This window comes from Antennarius striatus, chromosome 5 (assembly GCF_040054535.1).
Source record: "Antennarius striatus isolate MH-2024 chromosome 5, ASM4005453v1, whole genome shotgun sequence".
Taxonomy (NCBI): Eukaryota; Metazoa; Chordata; class Actinopteri; order Lophiiformes; family Antennariidae; genus Antennarius; species Antennarius striatus.
Genome location: NC_090780.1, coordinates 11,110,603 through 11,133,537, shown reverse-complemented (window position 1 = coordinate 11,133,537; position 22,935 = coordinate 11,110,603). Strand labels below are relative to the sequence as shown.

Here is a 22,935-nt window from a genome sequence, read left to right as displayed (position 1 = left end):
TGTATTTACTTCAAATACAAATGGCCAATTTTAAGTTATCAAAAGCACAGTGATTGTCCATTATTGAAAGAATAATTATGATATAATGTATATTCTACTGGTGGCATGGTGGAGCAGTGTGTAGCAGTGTCGCCGTATAACAAGGCAGGTCTGGGTTGGAGTCCTGCTCTGTGCGGAGTTTGCTTGTTTTCCCCGTGCCTGCGTGGGTTCTCCCCGGGATCTCCGGCTTCCTCCCACCTACAAAAGCATGTGCTTCAGGTTGATTTGCCTCTCCAAATTGCCCATAGGAGTGAGTCTTCTATGTAGCTCCGCGGTGCAGTGGTGTCGCACTCGGAATATGCCCCGCCTAACGTCCTACGCCAGCTGGGATAGGCTCCAGCTCCCCGTGACCCGCGAAAGCAGATGAAGCGGGTGGGAAAATGAATGAATGTACTGTATATTATAATCACTTTTAGCCAGTAGAGCCAGAAAATTGGACCTTTGAAAGCTTGTGGGGATGTGAGAGCACCAGACACGAGGTTGAACAATTTTAGGGAAGATTTGATCAAATAAAAAGGAACAGATCACAGATTTGTACACACAGCTACAGAAGAAACACCATTTTGTTCCCGTTTCATGTTGTGCTTGCTTGTGTTTGCTATACAATGAAGATGATGTGCAAGAGATGGATTGTTAATGAGCTCGTCTTAATTTAATAAAAGCTGCCACTGCTGGAAGGTCCTTCATTTTAATTAGTAACTTGAGAGGACTGCTCAGGTCTGAATATTCATTTAACTGCGTGGGTTTGGAACAGGCAGACAACTCTATGAACTGCATTGTACTCATCTTGATTCATTCATCCAATCATCAATCCATTTTCTTTCAGACAAGACAATCGCAACCGTCTCGTCTACAGCCACTTATCCACCCTACGGATCACAGGTCTGCTGAAGCCTATCACACCTAGCTACAGGTGAGAGGCGGGGTACACCCAGGACAAGACGCCAGCATACACTCACACCTACAGCCAATTTTGTATGACCAATTCACCTAAGCTGCATGTTTTGGAGGTTAGAGCAATCCAGAGAACTCACACAGACACGGGGAGAACATCTCTGTTCTCATCATATCATTTTAATTTTTTCTGAACTTTCTATGAAAACTAAAATATTGTAATTGAGTATTTCTAGCTTTTTTGAGAGCTTATGGTTAACTTATATTGCACGAAATGTTGCAAAACTTCCTCAGACATCTACAATATATTTCATATAAGGTTTTTGTTGTAAAATTCATTTTGCATTATGCAGACTAAAACAATCCAATGACATGTCTTTATTATGTGTAATGACACAGTGATGTCATCATATTTATCATTCTCAGAGTTTTTATTATTATATTTTCACTCAGTGAGCTTGGTCACCTGTGCTTTAGTATGTTGGCAGTGATAAAAACTCTTATTTGGGAAAAAATTATCTTCTTTTTAGCATATGAAGATTTATATGAACTACTTATCTCAATCTCATGTGTCTGTGTTTTAGTGTGTGCGCGTGTGTGTGTGTGTGTGTGTGTGTGTGTGTGTGTGTAGTCATACAGTATATATATATATATATATATATATATATATATATATATATATATATATATATATATATATATATATATATATATATATATATATATATATATATATATATATATATATATATATAAATGTCCCTCTCACCCTTTCCTGGTGGTGTCTGTGTGTCACCCTCAAGCTAGGGTCCTCTACCAGAGGCCTGGGAGTCTGAGGGTTCTGCGCAGTATCTTAGCTGTTCCTAGGACTACGCTCTTCTGGACTGAGGCTTCAGATGTTGTTCCAGGAATCTGCTGGAGCCACTCTTCCAGTTTGGGAGTCACTGTCTCAAGTGCTCTTACTACCACAGGGACCACATTAACCTTGATCTTCCATATATGTTCCAGCTGTTCTTTCAACCCTTGATACTTCTCAATCTTTTTGTGTTCCTTCTTCCTGATGTTGGCATCAGCTGGAATCATCACATCTATCACCACTGCTCTCTTCTTCTCTTTGTCCATCACCACTATGTCCGGTTGCTTAGCCAGCAGCTGTTTGTCGCCTGGAAGCTGAAGTCCCCCAGGATCTTAGCCTTGTTGTTCTCAACCACCTTTGGTGGTATGTCCCATTTGGATTTGGGTACTTCTAGTCCATACTGGGTACAGATGTTCCTGTCCACTATCACAGCTACTTGGTTATGCCTCTCCATGTATGCTGAGCTGGCGAGCATCTTGCACCCAGCTACCAAATATTGGACTGCCTCTGGGGCTTCTTTACATAGCCTGCACCTTGGGTCAGACCTACTGTGATAGATATTGGCCTCTATTGCTCTTGTACTTAGGGCCTGTTCTTGTGCTGCCATGATCAGTGCCTCTGTGTTGTCTGTCAGTCCAGCTTTATCCAGCCATTGGGGCCATTTTCCTGATGTACTCTTGGATTTTCGATGTTTCATCCTGTACAGTGGCCCTGATGCTCACTAGTCCTCGGCCTCCCTCTTTCTGCTTAGTGTACAGCCTCAGGGTGCTGGACTTGGGGTGAAACCCTCCATGCATGGTGAGGAGCTTTCTAGTCTTAATATCTGTGGCTTCTATCTCCTCCTTTGGCCAGCTTATGATCCCAGCAGGGTATCGTATGACTGACAGTGCATTCATGTTGATGGCTCGGACCTTGTTCTTGCCATTCAGCTGACTTCTGAGGACTTGCCTTACTCTCTGGAGGAATTAGCCTGTGGTATTCCAAGGTATTTGTAGCTGTCTTTGATGTCTTCTATCCTGCCCCCTGGTAGGTCAACCCCTTCAGTTCTGATCATCTTCCTTCTTCTGGATACCATCCGGCTACATTGGTCTAATCCGAATGACATCCCTATGTCGTCACTGTAGATCCTGGTGGTGTGGATTAGTGAGTCAATTTCTTGCTCATTCCTGGCATACAGTTTGATGTCATCCATGTAGAGGAGATGGCTGATTTTTGTCCCGCTTCGGAATCGGTATCCGTAGCCACTCTTTGTGGATGATGTGACTGAGGGGGTTCAGGCCTATGCAGAACAGCAGTGGTGATGATGCATTCCCTTGGTATATGCCGCACTTAATGTTAACTTGGGCAATTGGCTTGGAGTTAGTCTCTAGGGTTGTCTTCCACATTACCATTGAGTTCTTGATGAAGGGTCTTAGTGTCCTGTTGATCTTATACAGTTCCAGACATTCCAGTATCCACATGTGTGGCAGTGAATCGTAGGCTTTCTGGTAGTCTATCCAGGTGGTGCACAAGTTGGTCTACCTGTTCTTATAGTCTCTGTGTACTGCTCAGTCCACCAGTAGCTGGTGCTTGGCTCCCCTGGTGTTACTACCAACTCCTTTCTGAGCCCCGCTCATATATTGATCCATGTGCCTACTCATCTTAGCCGCCATGATGCCAGACAGGAGCTTCCATGTTGTACAGAGACAAGTTATTGGCCGGTAGTTGGATGGGGTGGAACCCTTCTGCGGTTCTTTCATGATCAGGACTGTCCTGCCTTCAGTCAACAATTCTGGGTGCGTCCCATCCCTTAGCAGCTGGTTCATCTGTGCTGCTAGACGCTCATGGGGTGCTGTCAGCTTCTTAAGCCAGTATGTATGGATCATATCAGGGTCCGGTGCTGACCAACTCTTCATCTTTGACACTCTTTCTTGGATGTCTGCCATTGAGATGGTTACTGGTTCTTGTTCTGGGAGGCAGCTGTGGTCAGTCCTCAGGTCCACTAGCCACTGGGCATCGGTGTTGTGTGATGCTTCTCTTTCCCATATGCCCTTCCAGTATTTCTCCGCCTCAGCTCTTGGTGGGTCTGACCGGCTGCCATTATTTCCCTGCCACTGAGAGTACACATTTGCTGGTTGAGTGGAGAAGGTGTTGCTTATTCTCCTGGCCTCTATCTCCTTGGTGTATCTCTTCAGTCAGGTAGCCAGAGCTGTTAGTCTCTGTTTGGCAGTTTTGAGTGCTTCTGGTATGGAGAGCTTGCTGTATTTCCTGGGTACCCCTTTATTCACCATGTTCCCCTTCTGCAGCTCAGCTAGCTGGCTGACTTCTCTCCGTGTCGTCTTTATCTTGGCCTCTAATTGTCTCTTCCATGGAGGGTATTGTTTGTTATGTGTTGATCTTATATCCCAGCATCTCAAAGATTGCTGTTGCTCTACTGTGAATCAGCTTGTTGGTCTCAGTTATGTTCCTTGTGGGGATGGTTCTTATCGCAGCATTCACATCTTCTAGCACAGGGGTCGGCAACCTTAAAGGTTCAAAGAGCCAAATTGAACCAAAAAAACTAAAATCAAACCTGTCGGGAGCCGCAAAAAATTATACGTTTTATATTAAGGCAACACAAGCTCTAAGTGTCTATATTAGCTACATTAGCCTACTATCAAATTGATTAACTAGTCATAGTTAATGCATAATGAGATTCATTATTTTCCATGCATGCATTATTTTCCATGTTTACATACCTGCACAACAGCCTGTCTGTTCACTAGCGATCACATCACATGACTCCTCACGTTTAATTGATAATGCAGGAGTTGAATTAATGTCCTAGATTTGCTGATTGGTGATGTTGTATCTTCTTTCCTTCACTGTCTTTGCAGAGAGAAGCAGGTCTAGATCTGCCAGATTTAATAAATCTAGCAGATCTTCTGAAGGTACTTGACAACTTAGCGTCGGTATTTGTCGGAGGCTCCAGGTTTCCATTTGGGTCACGATCTTCCTTCTCAGGTCAGCAGCTCTTGTAATGAGGCTGTATATGTCTCTTGGGACTTGGTACCCCCTCTGACCTGGTGTCCTTGCTCCCCCTTGCCGTAGCATTGTTGTAGTATTTCATCGATCTCTAGTTGTGATAGCAGTTTTTGGTTATGGATGTTGGAACACTGGGCTAACTTCAGTTTCTTTGTTAGCCTTGATTGTGGGTTTCGAAGCATCCATTGGTCCCATATCCGCCCCATATATGCCCTCTCTCTGGGATTATTCGTGTAGTAGCATTCCAACAACTCCGTATTCTCCGCCCTTGTCCATGTGTGTCTTGTTCCAGTAACCCATTTCTCATCAGATTGCCCTGGTTCCCTTGCAACTGACGCGGACCTTGTTAACCCGGGTGACGTCCGGGCCGGTATGACTCTGTCTTTATTGTGTTCACTCATGACTGAGGTACGCTGGCATAGCATTAGGGGTCTTGCCTAAGGACCCTCACTGGGCTCTTGCCTAAGGACCCTCACATTATATACGCTATTATATGTATATGTACTGTATATACATACTGTATACTGTACTATGATATGTATTATATACTAGTTATATCTGCTAATCATTTGTGTTTTATATCTGAGTTTGTTTACAGACGGGTGAAAATTTTGCTCAACAGGCACTCGTGATTTTTCACCCTTTTGAAGCTTTTCTATCCAATGTCTATCCCTAAAGTCTAATCTTTGTGGGACTAATGGAGTACGGAGCTGCATACTCCATCAAAATATTCCCTACAGTTCCATCAGCATTTGTCACCTGTCTTCATCGTTGACAGATACTATTTTTAACTTTAATATGATGAAAACATATTTTCTGTGGTCAGTATATGACAACTCTTTGTTTTTAATCTGCCAGGGCACAAATATTAAGAGGATATTAGAGATAACCACTTTGACTGTTATGAAACGGCATTTTCTCTTTATATAATCGTGTGTTGACTGGGTTCAGTTTTAGTTACATTAAGCACATGAACAACATCGAGGTCAGGACCCAGTGAGCCAAAGCTTGTCAAACGCACAGAGAAAAGAGGACAAGCAGAAACAATTTTGGAGATCAGAGAGAATTTGACTTTTACTTTTGAAAATCTTTTATCTGGCACACTTCTTCAAAGTGACTTAAAGAGTGCAAGCTCAGGAATTGCTATGTGACAGACTTTCAGTGAGGATACAGCCTGTTTATCTCAACAGCTTTCATGCGATCTCCTCACTAATACAGGATTAAAGGTTATTAATAAACTGTAAAGCACAAATTTTTTTCTGCTATAAGATACAGCAACATTGTTACTGATCAGTTATGTGCTTATTGAAGTCTTTTGCCCAGAGCTGGAAAGTACATATTACATGTGTCGGCAGGATCCACAATTAAAAAGGACAGAGATGTGATTTCCATTTTTAAAAAGAAAAAAATGTTTATAGTGTTTGTACTGAACCGTTGATTCAGGTTCTTGGTTCCTCGTTCTCTGTTCGTTGTATTTTTTCCCCCCCCTGCATCTGGGTGTCTGCTCCGGGGTCTGGCTCAGCTGGAGGCCTCCACCACCATAAGCCGGCGCTGATTCGGCCTATATCGGGCCAGACACCATTACCGGTGGTCAAGGCCGTATCATACGGCGTCCTCAACGCGAGCCAAGAGAGGGCATCCCGACCCTCTAATTGACGCTGAGCCACTACCCCTGGAGGGTGGTTTTAATTGGAGGGGCAGACTCTCCCCATTTTTTTTAGTTTATTCATCTGTTATTTCTCCCGTTGAGTTATTATTGATCAGTTTGGTGGGTTATATTTGATTTATTGTGTAGTAATCTTTTTTTCCTCTTTTGGATAATTTGTGTGTTAAACAGTTTATTTTGGGTTTATTGCTATTTGGTTATAGTGTGTGAGGGTTGCCTTGTTTTTTTTGTTTCTAATTGTGTTCTTTTCGTTGACAGGTGCTGCGGGCCCAGAGCGGCAGCGGTTCCCCTGGTGGTGGTTCCTTATTCACGTTTTTGGTTTGCTGTGTCACGGGTGCAGTGCAGTTTTTTTGGATCTCTCCCCTTTTTGTTACCGCTGTCGTGGTAAGCCCCAGCCCTGTTTTTGGTAATCCCTCATACTCTTTATAATCATATTTGTAGTATTCTTTTCGTCTGTCCTCATTTTAAAATAAATGTTTAATAAAGTCTTTTTTTTTATAATTGGAAATCACACTCTGGTCCTGTGGAGTATTCTTGAACCGTGTGCCTTGGATCAATTCAAAACCTGCATATCCGTAAGTCTTGTTCATATCCTGGGGTGAAAGCCCCCAGGTGGCGTTGTCGGCAACGGCTTCAAGCCGCTCGCCTTGCCACACATGCTTACTTAAAATAATCTACAAAAAGGATTAAAGTAACCGCGTTGACATTTATAGCCACACCAAATTAAACATTTTCAACAAAAAGTCATGGGTTTCTTCCAGTACAATAAATAATGTTCACATAAATTATTTTAGCATACATATAATATGTCAACATCAGATGACTTATATAAAGAACATTGCTGCTATATTGAAGTATAATACAAATCCTGGATCTTCACAACATTGTTTAACTTCTGAGCATCTGACTGCAGTTGTGCCAATGATCATTTCATCTGTACATTCAGATGTGTTTTCTTTTGTAGAGATTAAATACCAGCAAATGTAATACCAGATTTAATACTGGTTTTCCATTCCAGTATATTTCAATTATAGTATTTTCAAGACTATAAGGCGCACCTAAAAGCCTTTAATTTACTCAAAAACCGACAGTGTGCCCTATAATCTAGTGTGCCTTATATATGAAAAAAGTTTTAAAGTAGGCCATTCATTGAAATGAGTTCTCAGATGAGTTCTCAACTCTCAGCTGTAACCTCAACCCCCTTGCTGTTGCCTATCTGATCAGAAGCCCGGACAGAATAAACAAGTCTAACCCCCCCCCCCCCCCAGTTACCTGCTGTTTCAGGTGTCAATCACATTTGCAAATCAATTGTAGCATACCAGGCACCTTTGGCTAACAGTGATTTGGCTCTTGAAATTTGAGAAAAGGCCGCAGTCGTGAATGCAGTCCCTTTAGCGCAGCTCAATCTAGTGAATGCCAAATCCAACCACAGCCACTACAGTACAGTCAACCCTCGGTTTCCGAACATAGTCCGTTTCAGAAGGCTGTTCGAAAAGCGAGTTGTTCGAAATCTGAAACTATTTTTCCCATTATAATTAATGTAAATAATTTTAATCCGTTCCAAGTCTAAAAAACAACTTTTTCTTAGTTGTTTTTTACTATTTTTCACCATAAACTGCACTGTATACTGTTTACCATAAATAAAAAGGGGTAGAAATAGACACTGTTTCATTTTAATAAAAGATATCCTATCGAACTTTGAACACGAATGCGAATGCGCTACGGAGGAAGCATCCTGGGCATTCGAGTTCGATCGGCTCCCGAGTGAGTCACGTTCAAGTACGCTCGGCTTCTTGGTCGAGAGCCGAATTTTGGTTGAGTTCAGAGACGTAAAATTCTCTGATTTTCTGGTCGAAAACCGATGTGGTCAAGAACAGAAGCGTTCGAAAACCGACGTTTGACTGTAGTTTCTATTCTATGCGCCTTAAAATGTGGTGAAAACAGTTTTAAAAATGTGGTGAAAACAGTTTTAAAATGGGTCATTCCTTGAATGTGTGCCTTATAGTCCAGCGTGCCTTATGGTGCAGAAAATACTGCATAGTCTTAACATAAATGGAAATGGGCATAAATGTATATTTTTATATATATATATATTCATTTCTTGAAGCTCTATCTTAGGTTTTATTGTATATAAATATAGTTCACAGATGCACAGCAACAGTAACAACTGCGTCACTTTTTACTCTCAAAGCTGTAATAGCCCTAATAATCTTCTGGGATCTGTCCTGGTATCCTGAAACCAGTTTGATCCAAAGTACTTCTGACACTGGATGTAGCAAAGCTTGCACGTGTTTCTATTGTACAACTTGTCCTATGGAGAAACTGCATAAAGTTCTCATGGCCTGAGCCCTCATGGCTTGAGTGTCCCAGCTCCACTGGCTGGGATGAATAGCAGCGCCTCAGCTTACAAAGTTCCTCCCTGATCTGCCGATTAAGGACTCCATAAAAAAAGGGGTTGATAGCAAAGGAAGAATAAGCCAGCCAAGTGACCGTGTCCTCCAGAACATCAGGTATATTTGCGGTTGTGTCTAGAGTCAGATGAAGGTGGAAGGCAAAGTAAGGCAGCCAGCAGATGAGAAACTGTCCAACAATAACCACGAGAGTGACAGCGGCTTTACCTCCACTGAAATAACGGTCACGCATAATCCTACGTGGGGCATTGCGGGTTGTGATGATGGTTGTCTGGCTGTTTATTGAATCAGAGCGCTGCTTCAGTTGGCTGTTTGTCCACAACGGCAGAGGTCCATGCTGGCGGGCAGCCACACGGGCAACCTTGTACACATTGCAGTACACAGCAAAAATCACAATGGCAGGCAGGCAGAAACAGGTGACGCTGTAGAGCACGGAGAAGACCTGCCTGTGATCGCTGTTGCTCCAATGCAGAGAGCAGCGTGCAGCACTGATGGAGCTCAGGCTGCCATAGGATGACCAACCAAACACAGTGGGTAGTCCCAGCATGGCAGAAGCCACCCACACCATCACGATGACTGTTGAGGTCAGCTTCAGCGTCATCTTGACCTCATAGTGCATAGGGTGGACGATGTAGTAGTAACGCTCCACGCTAATGGCTGTAATGGTGAAGATGGTGGCAGCTATGAGGATCACGTTGAGGAAGACATACACTTGGCACTCCAGCACGGTGAACGCCACTCCAGAAAAGTATGGGGAGCTGGACACAATCCCCAGAGGCATCAGCAAGATGGCACACAGCAGATCCACTGCACACAGGTGGAATACAAAGGCAAATTTCCTGAGATGAGGGGCTTTTATGACAACAACCAGAACGGCAGTGTTGGCCAGAAGGGCCAAAATATTGAGCGTGACCATAAGAAATATTCCTATCAAGTCCTTAAAGCGTGTTTGTGGGTTGGAAAGGACCCCCAGCTGCCTGCTGGGAGGTCGGGATGTTGGGGTCCAAATGGTGAAGCTCTCATTGTACTCATGGGTCAACAATGAGCTGTTATCCTCCATGATTCATAGTACTTGTGTCAAAATACAGACTGCCAACTCCCCCATTGTTCAATAATCAGGCTGAGTGATCCTTCAGCATCCAATCAAGGACTCCTGTGATGGAGACAGGAAAGGTCATTAAAAGATGACATTTAATTTGTGGGAAACGCCGTCCTAGGAATTCTGAAGCCTCTTGGGCACAGAGGCAACAAACTGCAAAAATAAGCAAACCCATTAAGACCTTTTTAATGGTGAACATGTTAGCAAACATTCATTACACTAGCAACAGGTACAGAGCAACACTGGCATTCATTAGCAGTCATATTTGTGTCCATCTGCTGAATGTACAACACTTTAAGTTCCATTAAAAAAGTAGGATTTAAACATTTTAGCACTATGCTTCAATACTATTGATTTCCAATAAACCAAAATATCTTTTTCAAACTATTTATCTTTTACATATAAATATAGGCTGGGGAAACCTGTGTCACACCAATGTGACATCACCTTTTGTTGACAAAATGTTTTTTTATTTGAAGTCTAACTCTCCTCTGAAAGTCTGATATTGAACGGATAAAAGAACAGTTGTCCTCAATGGAGCCTTGTTGTCCCAAAAAGAACACACATGTTGTAAAGTTAATCTATGTCTAATCACATTTGTGGGAGTATTTAAATCTCTCTCTCTCTCTCTCTCTCTCTCTCTGCCCCCCCCCCTCTCAACAGTCAGAAAGAGGCTGTAACAGCAAAATATGATTTGCAAAAGATCAAAAAATTCCTGCAAGACACAAAAGGTTCGAGGGCAAAAGTTTAAAAAAAAATTCCTGACATCAACATGTTCCTGGATAGCGTCAGCTTTTATATGAAAACTAAAACAAGTGGTGAACCAGTTTTTACAGACCAAGAGTTTTATAGATTGAAAAAACTAAGGAAAAAAGTAAAATACATGATTGTAGAAGAGATGATTATGGAGAACGGGTAGTTGTTGTTTTTTAAATTTTTTGTGTTTTTTTTAGTTTGATAAATGTTAAAAGGTTAGATGTTTCTTTATTCAGAAAACACCCAGTATTATTGAAAATCTTCTTTATGCGAATCTCTTTGGATTTTGTGTCAATGTGATTATTGGGGAGGTGTTCTGGGCATGTCCTACCGGGAGGAGACCTCAAGGAAGACCTAGGAAACACTACAGGGACTTTGTCTCTTGGCTGGCCTGGCAATGCCTTGGGCTCCTCCCGGAGGAGCTGGAGGAGGTGTCTGGGGAGGGGGACGTATGAGCATCCTTACTGACAGTGTTGCCCCCGTGACCCAGCCGCGGATCTCTCTGTCTCTCTCTCTCTCTCTCTCTCTCTCTCTCTCTCTCTCTCTCTCTCTCTCTCTCTCTCTCTCTCTCTCTCTCTCTCTCTCTCTCTCCCTCCCTCCCTCCCTCCCTCCCTCTCTCTCTCTCTCTCTCTCTCCCTCCCTCTCTCTCTCTCTCTCTCTCTCTCCCTCCCTCCCTCTCTCTCTCTCTCTCTCTCTCTCTCCCTCTCTCTCTCTCTCTCTCTCTCTCTCTCTCTCTCTCTCATTCTTACGAACAAAGAGGAACTAATGAGAAAAGTTTTAAAAAAAGAGAACAAGAGAACATTGGAGAACAATTAGTTGTTTTTTGAATATTGTCTGCTTGGAGACAAGACCGTCTGTTTTTAGTTTGATAAAAGTTAAAATGTTAGATGTTTTCTTTGTTCAGGAAACACACAATACTGTACTGTTAAAAATTCTACCATTGTTTGTTTTTGAGATGGGAATTCCTTTTTACATGAATCTCTTGGATTTTGTGTCAATGTGGTTATCTTGTATTTTGGCTCATATGAATAAATGTTCTTTTAAATGTTAAAATCAAATCTCTCTCTCTCTCTCTCTCTCTCTCTCTCTCTCTCTCTCTCTTTCTCTCTCTCAGGGAGATACATGATCAGTAGGAATAATTCATGCTGAACACCCACTTCATCCGTGCATCCTTTTGAAATGAACTATAATCAGTTTGCTCATTTTAACCAAGCAGCAGGAACCTGGATGCACTGAACACCTTCCCACACCGCATCTTCAAAGAGAAAACCTCTCATGAGGACAGGTTTGACCCCTGATCCATGCATAATTTCTTATTTAAAACCACCAGAAAGCACTGGCTGAGTATACTGGATATTGTGATTGTAACTGAGCGTTAGATAAACTAAAAACCTTCTTTTTCTTCTTTCTGTATACTCTTGAATTGTTGTGCCCATACACCCCTCTACTATTCTGTGCTGGTAATCACAGTCAGGTTTTAAATGCATGGCTACAGCGACTGCTGTGCCCTAAATACAAGTGTTTGCTTATTTTCAGTGATGTGCTGAAGCTCCCCTGCTGTAATCATCTCTGGAGGACAGCTATTGGCAAGCCACATTCATTCCCAGGAAGGATGAGTACATGTAGATTGTAGTGCATATTATTTGAGGGTGTCCTAATTTTCTATCATGTTGCATTTGCTGCACAGCATATGTAGCATCTTTAAGTCCACATTTTACATTTTAGGAGGATGATCTTTTTCAGCTAATTTTTTTATAGTGTAATTAGTTCTCTGGAACATTTTGCAATCATAATTCAACAGAAACATTCAGGGAATTTCACTTCTGTAATAATTTTTCTACTTAAAAATAAAAAAGACATTACCATTAGAAAATTATTTATCTGTATTATCATGAAAATGGAGGAATTATGCAGGTCATTTAATTCCAGAGAATTTTATCCTGCAGAGGGGAACCCCATAGTCCTACTCTTTGATGACTTTCATAAATTATGTTAATAACCAATTGAATGAAATTACGTAGATATGCTTTTATCTTAGATTTAGGAGATTTTACTGGATGCTGAAAATGTGGTAAACAGTTAAACATTTTGGTAGAATTTCAGTTCATCTCCATCATTGCTAAAACAACATTTTAATGGAATTAGTATACTGATATTGTTGAAACCCAGGATTGGGAGGTTTATCACATTCCATCTTAAACGTCAACCAAAAATGTTAACATGAGAAACCGCGAGTCTTTGTGTCATTACATCACACTTTGGTTTTGTCTGGTCGTAATCATATTGTCTGCTTGTTAAGAATCAAGAACTGTATTTATTATTTGTCGGAAAATGCTGGTTATCAATGTCACCAGCTCTCTGGAAGTGTACTTAAAGGTCTTGAAGCTCTTGTCAATGAATGTTATGAATTTGTGATTGAAATTATACAAAACTATTGGATTGTAGAATCATCTGCTACATTCAGGATGTTTTGCACTGAATTATGATAGAAACATTAACCTGATATTTTTTTCAACTCTAATCACCTATCTGACTCATTCCCATACTCGGTATAATATAAATCATACAATAATACAAATGCAAATTCTTGGTGTTGTCTCTTTTAATTTCAGACTAACATTTTACTAAGAGCCTTATCAGTCAATCAATTAGAAAAGCTTATGAGCTACACTTAAAAAAAAATTAACTACAGTAGTACATTGGCAGTATTACCATTATTTTATACTCGCTGAAAAAAAGCCAATCATTATCATCTGGACTACTTACCATGACAAAACAAAGCAGCTCCTCCAGAAAATTTGATAAAGTTGACTATGTTCACATCATGGCAATAACTCTTACCTAAGTCCTTTCAAAACTTCAGACTCAGGCATCATTTTCAGTTGACAGTGTGCCGGTCCACCTCACAGATACCCTGAGACCGATGTGAAAACTTTGATAAAGCCTGAAGGCAGGGTCCCCAGGGAGGTCTGCTCCACCAGAGGCAGGTGATGTGCTGTGGCTCTCCAGAATCAGCACAAGTGATTTGTGTGAAAGGTGGGGGAGGAGCCAGAAATCACTGTTTCCTGTCACATCTTTCAAAATAAGATGACTTACTCTAACAATCTCCCACCGGCTTTAACCATGTCATGTAAGTATATGGCAGTGAATGTCATGCCCGCATCTATGACATGCACCCCAGTGATTAGTCAGACACTGAAGTCTTGGCTTGTCTCACTTGATTTTTAAAAAAAAAGTTTTTGAATAGAATTTTTGCTCTTCACTGGGTTTCAATGTATTTTGAACTTTTTAAGTAACATAAACCTTATTTTACAGTTCTGTACTCTTGAAAAGTTATTACATGCAGATGAGCATGAACTAGGGCTCAGTGCTGACATCTCTTGGTAGCTGGAAAAATTAGAATCCAATTCCATAAAAGCACTGTGTACTTTTATTATGCTGATTCAAGAACAGGCTCAAACTAAAATAACAGTTTCAAAATATTATTGGCCCCTTTACAAGATTAAGAGCAAACAAACCGATGTGATGGAATATTGTCAAACAGGAAGATTAATTATCACTTATATTTGGCAATGCAGGAAAGTAATTTATCACTCGGTGTAATGCACAACATGGTACAAATAACATCTCTAAGACTTACATATGTTCGCACATCCTACTTTCAGACACATAAATGTGTGCTGATTGAAGTCACAATAAATATGTAATAAAGACTGACTTCACAAACCAGTTTTTTAGACACAGTCACTCTCTACCTATAATTAAATTAGAACACAGGGTTATTATTTCACCAGTATTTCCTGCATGTGGCCTAAGATCAGTCACCGTTTTAGCTTTCACACTTTTTGATCACGAGAGACAGTTGTGATGTAAAAATAAGATTTCTAATGAATGCTAAAAAAAGAACTTCAAGCAGGAATTACGTAGCTGTTGAGTAAAAAAGGCAATCTCTCACATATTTCTATGATACACAATACTAGTGACCAACAGACTAAAACAGATTTAAAAAGGCTACAATTGGGAATCATTTCTCAATCCTCCATTTTCAGGCAGAAGTGAAGCATCTTGGGAAAAGCCTTGATCAATGACAGATTTGTTCTCAGTTTTAACCAAACCCAGTCTTTTCTTTAATAGCTTGTCTTCATTGTTCAGCTTTGTACGGATGGCAGTTTTAATTTGACTGCTATCAACGCCGAACTTGACTGCTACATGATCTGGAGAAGAAAATAAAAAGATAAAACTTTAATTCTCCACTTTTTAAGAATATTTTGTCCTTAAAATCAAGTTATACTATCTTACCAATAATACTTCTCAAGATATCAGGAGGGAGTTGAGGTTTGGGACAATCTTCTCCTGTAAAGGTGTTCCTTCGACCCTGAAGAGAATGTGTGGCCAATGTTTCTCTGTCAAACAGTATCATCAGCAGTGCTGACGTGTACTTCTTGTAGTCTGCGATTTCTGCAATTCGCTCATAAAGATTTTTTGGTACTCGAAGATTCTCAGAGAGGTACAAGAAGCTGTGATCCTCCTGATGGCAAAAAGTAAAAAACACAATAAAGACAAACACTGATATGCATAAACACCAAATGACAGCTACAGAGTTCATTTTACCGCAAGAAAGTATTGCATCCCTGGGATGCGCTGCAACAAAAATTTGTGCATCCCAGCATGATGCCTATGCATCCCAAAAGTACGGTATTAACAAAATATATGGTAAAAGCCGTATGCAAGGATTTAGTTTAGCAAATAGTACAATATAAAAACTAAACAATCTGTTAATTTTAATGATATTATTAATAATGTCTTAACTGTTTAAGTAAAAAGAAAAAAATTATAAATTATATTATTTTTTATCAAAATGTTAAAGTCTGGTAGTTATTCTTTAAAAAAAGAAGTTTTAGAAATATTGTATCAGAGTAAATTATTTGAGCATAGAGAACTAACCTCTTTACATTTGTTACGTCTGTTGACTCGTCTCTAAGGATGCTTTATACCAGAGACGCCTGAATTTTTTCAATTAACTCTCTCTGCGACTTCGGCCAAACTATCCAAAAGTTGGCTTTCTGTGACGTACGAGTCATAATGCATGTTTTGTTGTTTAAGGAGATCCACATCAGGTACACCAATGTCATGCATAAGTTCAATGAAAGTTTTAAACTTGTTGAAGGGTATATCTTCAGCAGCCATCCAATTCTCAACTTTTAAAATGTTATGTGCATAACATTGACTGAATTGTGTTGTGCGCATACCTCGCAATACCTGTAGCATTTTCCATAGCGATCAACGTGCCTCACCCATGGAAACAATTTCGTCCAGTGGTGTATAAATGCTCAGATTTTGCCGGTTTTTGTTTGTCTTCTTCTGCCTCTTCATTCTTACTATCCACAGAAATATCTGTGTCTTGTCTGTTTTCATAAATTTCTGATGAATTTTTATCCAAAAAAGCACTGATTGTCATTTGGGGTTTTTTTCTGAAGCATGGTGATAATATAAGAATAATCTGACGCTACCTCAGTGCTGCGTGCAAAATGAGCAGACGTCGTTATGCCGTTATTCTCGATGCAAGTCGATTTTAATTGGGCTGAATCCCGCAGGTGAGTCTTGCGCGAGACATAATGGTGATTTCCGGGTTCAAATTTAAGTGAAGAAATGGATAAATTGTGAATACTTTTTGGAAGTGCATTTTTTCCCAATATTATATAAAGGAAAAAGGAAGCATCGATTTGTTTTAAATTGTAATCATTTAAAGCTTGCATCCCTGGGACGCACGCTGTCTGACAATCGTGCATCACCATCAAAAGTTGTGCGTAAAAGACGCAAGGACGCACGCAGACGAGAACACTGCAGCTATTGGATAATCTCAACTTGAATCTGATCAAAATGTCAGAACGGAATATAAATTACATAAAACCAGCCCTGTTACTCTAAAAAGATGTGCTGGGTTATATTTCCAAAACTGTTCCGTAGTTCTTACCTCTTGAAGATTATTAACTTGTTCTACGGCTGCCTCAATGTCATTTAAGCAAGAAATGGCTTCATGCTGAGAATTTTCTGGTGCAACTGGTCCCTCACCCCCTTGGAGCACATGATCCAGAGTGACTCTCAGTTCATGTGCTGTGTGCCTCATCTGCATCATCAGTGTGTTCATCTCTGTGAAAAGTGTTACATCATTTTAGGCAGGTAGGAATACAGCACATTTCTTAATTAAGTATATAAATCATTGCATAAAAGTAGGTTCACTCCATTTTTAATCTAGCTTTTCATTTAACCGTTCAATATTTTGATCACCTTGTATTTTGGTCTGAGTTTTATTTTGAGGATTTTCAACAACTATTGTTATTTAGTCCGCTAAAGTCTTTCAAAATCATTCTATATATCTAATCATTCTATTCTATTTCAGTGAATTTGTAAATTTTAAAAAAATATTATGAATTTTGTTTTCTGACCTAACTGGAACAATAAAATTGAAACAATTGTGTAACTGGAACAATTAAATTTACTGCAAATTATTTTATTTATATAGAAATACAATATACCAAGCTATAGACACTAAGTTGTTTTGTTGGTCGAAGAAGGAGAGGAGGAAAGTGTGTTCATAGGAGGAGAGAGAAGAGGAACGCCAAGAGTATAGGACTGAGTAGGGACGTGAATGTTGGAACTATGACAGAAAAAGGTAGAGTGTTGGTTGGCATGATGCAGAGAAGGAAGGTAGACATAATGTGTGTCCAGGAGACGAGGTGGACAGGTAGCAAGGTTAGAAGTTTAAGAGCAAGGTTCAAGCTGTTCTATCATGGTGTAGGTGGGAAGAGAAATGGAGTAGGATTTATCTTGAAGGAGGGGTTTGTTAGGAATGTCCTGGAGGTAAAAAAAAAAGTGTCAGATAGCATGAAGCTAGAAATCGAAGGTCTGATGTTCAATATTGTCAGTGTGTATGCTCCACAGGTAGGATATAAGCTGGAGGAGGAGAAATTCTGGTTGGACTTTGATGAAGTAATGCAGAGCATACCTAGAAGTAAGAGAGTTGTCATTGGTGAAGACTTCAATGGACATGTTGATGCAGGAAACAGGTGAAGGGAGGGAGGGAGGGAGGGAGGGAGGGAGGGAGGGAGGGAGGGAGGGAGGGAGGGAGGTTTGGAAGTGTCTAGGAGAGGTGGCAGTAGAGTTTCTGACTGGGTTGTTCAACAGGATCTTAGATAGTGAGAAGATGCCTGAAGAATGGAGGAGAAGTGTGCTGGTTCCCATTTTTAAGAACAAGGGAGATGTGCAGAGTTGTGGCAACTACAGAGGAATAAAGCCGATGACCCATACAATGAAGTTATGGGAAAGAGTAGTGGAAGGTAGACTAAGGGCAGAAGTGAGCATTTGTGAGCAGCAGTATGGTTTCATGCCAAAAAAGAGTACTACAGATGCAGTATTTGCTTTGAGGATGTTGATAGAGAAGTACAGAGAAGGCCAAACAGAGCTGCATTGTGTTTTAGTAGATCTGGAGAAAGCTTATGACAGTGCCCAGAGAGGAACTGCAGTATTGTATGAGGAAATCAGGAGTGACAGAGAAGTATGTTAGAGGGGTGCAGGACATGTATGAGGACTGTAAGACAGTGGTGAGGTGTGCTGTAGGTGTGACAGAGGAGTTCAAGGTGGAGGTTGGACAGCATCAGGGATCAGCTCTGAGCCCCTTCTTGTTCGCTATGGTGATGGACAAGCTGACAGACGAGGTTAGATATATATCCATGGACTATGATGTTTGCAGATGACATTGTGATCAGAAGTGAGAGCAGGGAACAGGTGGAGGATAAGCTAGAGAAGTGGAGGTTTGTCGTGGAAAGGACAGCAATGAAGGTTAGCCGCCGTAAGACAGTACATGGGGCAGGGCAGGATGTACTTCCTGAGGAGGCTGGCTTCGTTCAACATCTGTCCTGAGCTCCTTCTCATATTCTATCAGTCTGTCATTTCCAGTGTGCTGTCATACGCCATAGTGTGTTGGGGTGTTGGGGCCAGGAAAAGAGACATTGACCGTCTTGACAGACTCATCCACAGAGCAGGCTCAGTGGTCGGGCAGAGCCTGGACTCTGGAGACGCTTCTGGAGAGCGGGACCATGTCTAAAATCAGGGCTATCATGGATAACACCAGCAACCCCCTGCACCCCACCTTCTCCCAGCAGAGAAGCACCTTCAGCGGCAGATTGCTGTCACACAGCGCCTGCACAGACAGGCTGAGGTCCTCTTTTGTACCCCGTGCCATCAGAGGGTACAATGACTCTCTCAGGAGGAGCTGGGGAACGGCGGCGAGGTCATTATTTATTAAATTATTTATTGTATTTTATACTGTTTATATTTTAGTTTAGTATATGTCCTGTCAGTGCTGTGTGTGTCTGTTAGTGTAGAGTAGAGAGAGAGTAGGACTCCTTTCAGGAGGTTCCATCAGGGAAATTAATTTCTCCATCACATTACACACAGCACAGTCAGTACACAGAAAGAGAAGACACACAGAAGTTAATGCCAACACCAAATAGAAAGAGTAATAAATAACACACCAGATAGAGAGAATAATAAATAACCCACCAAATAAAAAGAATATACAAATTACACAGCAGCAAAACCACTTTGCTGCTGTGGAAGGGGGAAGAAGGCCATGGGATAGGGGTGAGGCTGGTGAGCTGCTGCTGAGGTTGTGAGGGTTGAGGGTGGCAGGGGGTGGGGCGGGGGAGCCTGGTTGAACCTATTGAAAAAGTCGATCAGGATGTTGGCCCTCTGCACCCCTCCCTCCTCTGTTCTGGTCCTGCCTTTGTGTCCAGTGCTGTTTCTCACACCTTCCCAGATGTCCCTCATGCTGTTGGTGCTCAACAGCTGCTCCACCTTCCTCCTGTATTCGTCCTTGGCCTCCTTTATGCAGCGTCTAACCTCTCTCTGTGTTTTTTTCATCTCCTCCTTATCCTTTGTCCTGAAGGCCTTCTTTTTCCTGTTGAGGACATCCTTGATGTCCTGTGTTAGCCATGGCTTGCTATTTGGATAACACCGAACTGTCTTGGTGGGGGCGACCACATCTACACAGAAGTTTAAATAGTCCATGAGACAGTGGGTCATCCTATCGATGTCCTCGCCATGTCCGCCCAGCAGTACGTCGCAGTCCGTGATGTTGTAGCAGTCTCTGAGAGCCTCCTCTGCTTCAGGAGTCCATCTCCTGATGGTACGTGTAGAGACTGCCTGCCTTTGGACCAGGGGGGTGTACTGGGTCTGAACATACACCAGGTTGTGGTCTGACTTCCCCAGTGGAGGCTGGGCGGTGACTGTACGCCTCTTTAACATTGATGTACAGTAGGTCAATGGTCCTGTTCTTCCTTGTGTGGTAGTTAACAACCTGGTGGAAAGTAGCCAGGCCAGTGTCCAGGGTGACATGATTAAACTCTCCGGAAATAATCATGAAGGCTTCAGGATGTTTGGTCTGCAGCTGTGCAACAACACTGATGATCTTCTTACATGCAGCGGCTGCGTTAGCCAATGGAGGGATGTAAACAGAGGGAGATCACGTTACTGAACTCCTGGGGTAAATAGTATGGCCGTATGCTAACGGCTAGCAGCTCCAGATTAAGGCAACATACAACCGCCTTCACTGAAACATGGCCGGGGTTACACCAGCAGCTGTTGGTGTAGAGTCCCCCACCTTTTTGCTTTTTCCACATGCCTTTGTGTCTCTGTCCGCTGTCATCGCAGTGAAATCTCGCAGTTCCACGTTAGCATCCGGTATAGCATCTGTTAGCCATGTCTCTGTTAGCATGAGCATGCTGCACTCACGGTAGATCCGCTGACTCTCTCGAGCAGCCAGCTCATCGATCTTGTTCGGCAGTGAGTTGACATTGCCCAAGATCACTGAGAGGAGTAGTGTATGTCTTGTGGTGTCAGTGTTTCTTTTTCTCCTAGTGTTTATCCAGTATTTATTCATTATGTATGCCTGAGCAGTGGATATGTGCAATTTCCTCCGGGATTAACAAAGTATCAATCAGTCAATCAATCAATCTATCTATCTATCATGTGTGTGAATGAGAGGGACCCATGTGGAAGAGTGATGTTACAGTGAGAAGAGATCAGGACGGTGGAGGATTTTAAGAACTTAGGGTCAACAGTCCAGAGTAATCGAGAGTGTGAAGATGTGTGTACAGGCAGGACGGAACGGATAGAGAAAAGTGTCAGGTGTGATGTGTGATAGAAGAGTTACAGCTTAAATGAAAGGAAAGGTGTACAAAACTGTGCTGAGATCAGCAATGTTGTTTGGTCTAGAGACAGTGTAACTGAGGAAAAGACAGGAGACAGAGCTGGAGGTAGCAGAGATGAAGGTTATCTTTGGAACTGACCAGGATGGATAGGATCAGGAATGAGTACATCAGAGGGACAGCACATGTTAGAGGTTTTGAAGATGAAGTGAGAGAGGCTAAACTGAGATTTTTTGGACATGTCCAGTGGAGAGATAGTGAATATATTGGTAGAAGGATGCGGAGTTTTGAACTGCCAGGCAGGAGGCCTAGAGGAAGACCAAAGAGGAGGTTTATGGATGTAGTGAAAGAGGACATGAAGGTAGTTGGTGTGAGAGAAGAGGATGCAGAAGACAGGGTTAGATAGAGGCAACTGATTCGCTGTGGCGACCCCTGAAGGGAAAAGCTGGAAGAAGAAGAAGGAGGAGGAGGAGGAGGAGGAGGAGGAGGATGACGAGGAGGACGAGGAGGAGGAGGAGGAGGAGAAAAAACTAGGCTGTTTTGGTCTAAAACAAAATCAGAGTCCACCGAACATATATAACATAGGCTTAATAGTAATAGCTACAACATATAACATATATAACATTTGTTTAATAGCACTGTATCTTAATAGTAAGCTAACAATCCTATTTGCATGATTGAATACTCCACAATTTAGGAATATTTTTGCAGAGGGCCTGTCCTACATCCCTATGCTGGCTATGATTGTATTGAGTCACATACTGCATAAAACTTAGATGGTTTTGGAGCTGACATTTTTAGCATATTACTTATTGTTAACCCTCTTTTTTCCACCCACCTTTCAGCTCTCTCAACTCGTTTTCTGCCAATATCCTGCATCTGCGCTCATATTTGAGTTGTGCCTGCAGCTGTTCTATCTTCATGAGGAGGCTGATGGTGTCTGTTCTGATGCCTGGACTTGAAACGTTTTCTTCATCAAATTCAATAGTTTCATGCTATCAAATGAGGGGGGGAAAAAATGCATGAATAGTAATCTGATAAACAGTAGCTTTGCATGCACGGTTAAATGAAGACATCTGACCTCATTGTTGGGAAATGTTGAAAAGTTTGATTCTTCGGCCAGCGTGTACTTATCGTCCACTGAATCACAGCCAAATTCGTGATGGGTGCCAATTTTTATCATCTTGACTGCTGGTTGTGTGGGATTAGTCCCTGCTTCTCTCTTAGGTGGCATGGGGTAAAGTATGAACCTGGGGAGGGTAACACTATGTTAGTGCATACAACATTTGGAGTATTGCTTATTCACACAAGACTGAATGAAACTTTAGTCAAACTTTCCACCGCCGCTGAACGACCGTAGTTCATTACAAGAGAAACAACGAAAAGTTCCCCTCGGACTCCCCTCCCCGTCTCCACAACCCCTCCTACTCGTCCCCAGATTGCCTCCAACTGGGGCCACGAAGTGGCACAGACTGTCAACAATGTTCATATCAAAAAGGACGATATTTGATGTTAGATAGTTCAGAGGAAGCTCACCTGGCCGTTTAGCTTGACTTAGCTCTGTTCACTGTTAACACACCCAGTGATGACCGAGACAGCGCAGTACATGGAAATACTGCGTAGTAGAGGAAGTAGTAGTACTACTGCAGTAATACAGTTTATGGATCCTGGTACAATTAGCGCTCATTTTTAATAACAGCTCAAAACGTTTCTAGTAAAATAGGTTTGAAATACGAAAGCTAATTGTATCTTCTACTATGTATGGTGTACATCGGTATAGCATCATTGCATGACGAAATTTATAATTTCACAATAATACGCGGAACAAAGGTGCGAAAACACATTCCCCGAGGGAAGTGTTTGCCCCTAGTACAGTTTCCTGCTGATCGAAAACAAGCAAAGTAACCAATGGGTAGTCAGAATTGTATTGAAGGCGGGACCATAGTGTAAAAAATTTTTATTTGTCCAATCAGTGACGAGTACCCCATGTGATTTCAGGATCT

General features: G+C 41.7%; 2 protein-coding genes across 2 annotated transcripts; both read right to left on the bottom strand.

Annotated features, from left to right (window-relative positions):
• Window positions 1-8,660: 8,660 nt before the first annotated feature.
• Window positions 8,661-9,929, bottom strand: si:ch211-213o11.11 (probable G-protein coupled receptor). Its single transcript, XM_068316375.1, has one exon. It carries the CDS (start codon window positions 9,927-9,929, stop codon window positions 8,661-8,663), a length of 1,269 nt encoding a protein of 422 aa, XP_068172476.1.
• Window positions 9,930-14,131: 4,202 nt separating this feature from the next.
• On the bottom strand, window positions 14,132-22,771 carry LOC137595477 (uncharacterized). The gene is made up of 6 exons (XM_068315624.1): window positions 22,469-22,771; window positions 22,014-22,182; window positions 21,771-21,927; window positions 16,699-16,874; window positions 15,024-15,252; window positions 14,132-14,938 (listed from the first exon to the last, which is right to left on the bottom strand). The coding sequence occupies exons 2-6, from the start codon at window positions 22,164-22,166 to the stop codon at window positions 14,736-14,738; spliced, it is 918 nt and encodes a 305-aa protein (XP_068171725.1). The 5' UTR covers window positions 22,167-22,182; window positions 22,469-22,771; the 3' UTR covers window positions 14,132-14,735.
• Window positions 22,772-22,935: the final 164 nt, after the last annotated feature.

Coding starts and splice junctions, on each gene's coding strand:
- LOC137595477 (XM_068315624.1), bottom strand. CDS start 22,166: ATGCCACCTAAGAGAGAAGCAGGGACTAATCCCACACAACCAGCAGTC. Junction 21,928..22,013: donor CAACATTTCCCAACAATGAG/GTCAGATGTCTT, acceptor CTCATTTGATAG/CATGAAACTATTGAATTTGA. Junction 16,875..21,770: donor CGAGTTGAGAGAGCTGAAAG/GTGGGTGGAAAA, acceptor CACTTTTCACAG/AGATGAACACACTGATGATG.
- si:ch211-213o11.11 (XM_068316375.1), bottom strand. CDS start 9,929: ATGGAGGATAACAGCTCATTGTTGACCCATGAGTACAATGAGAGCTTC.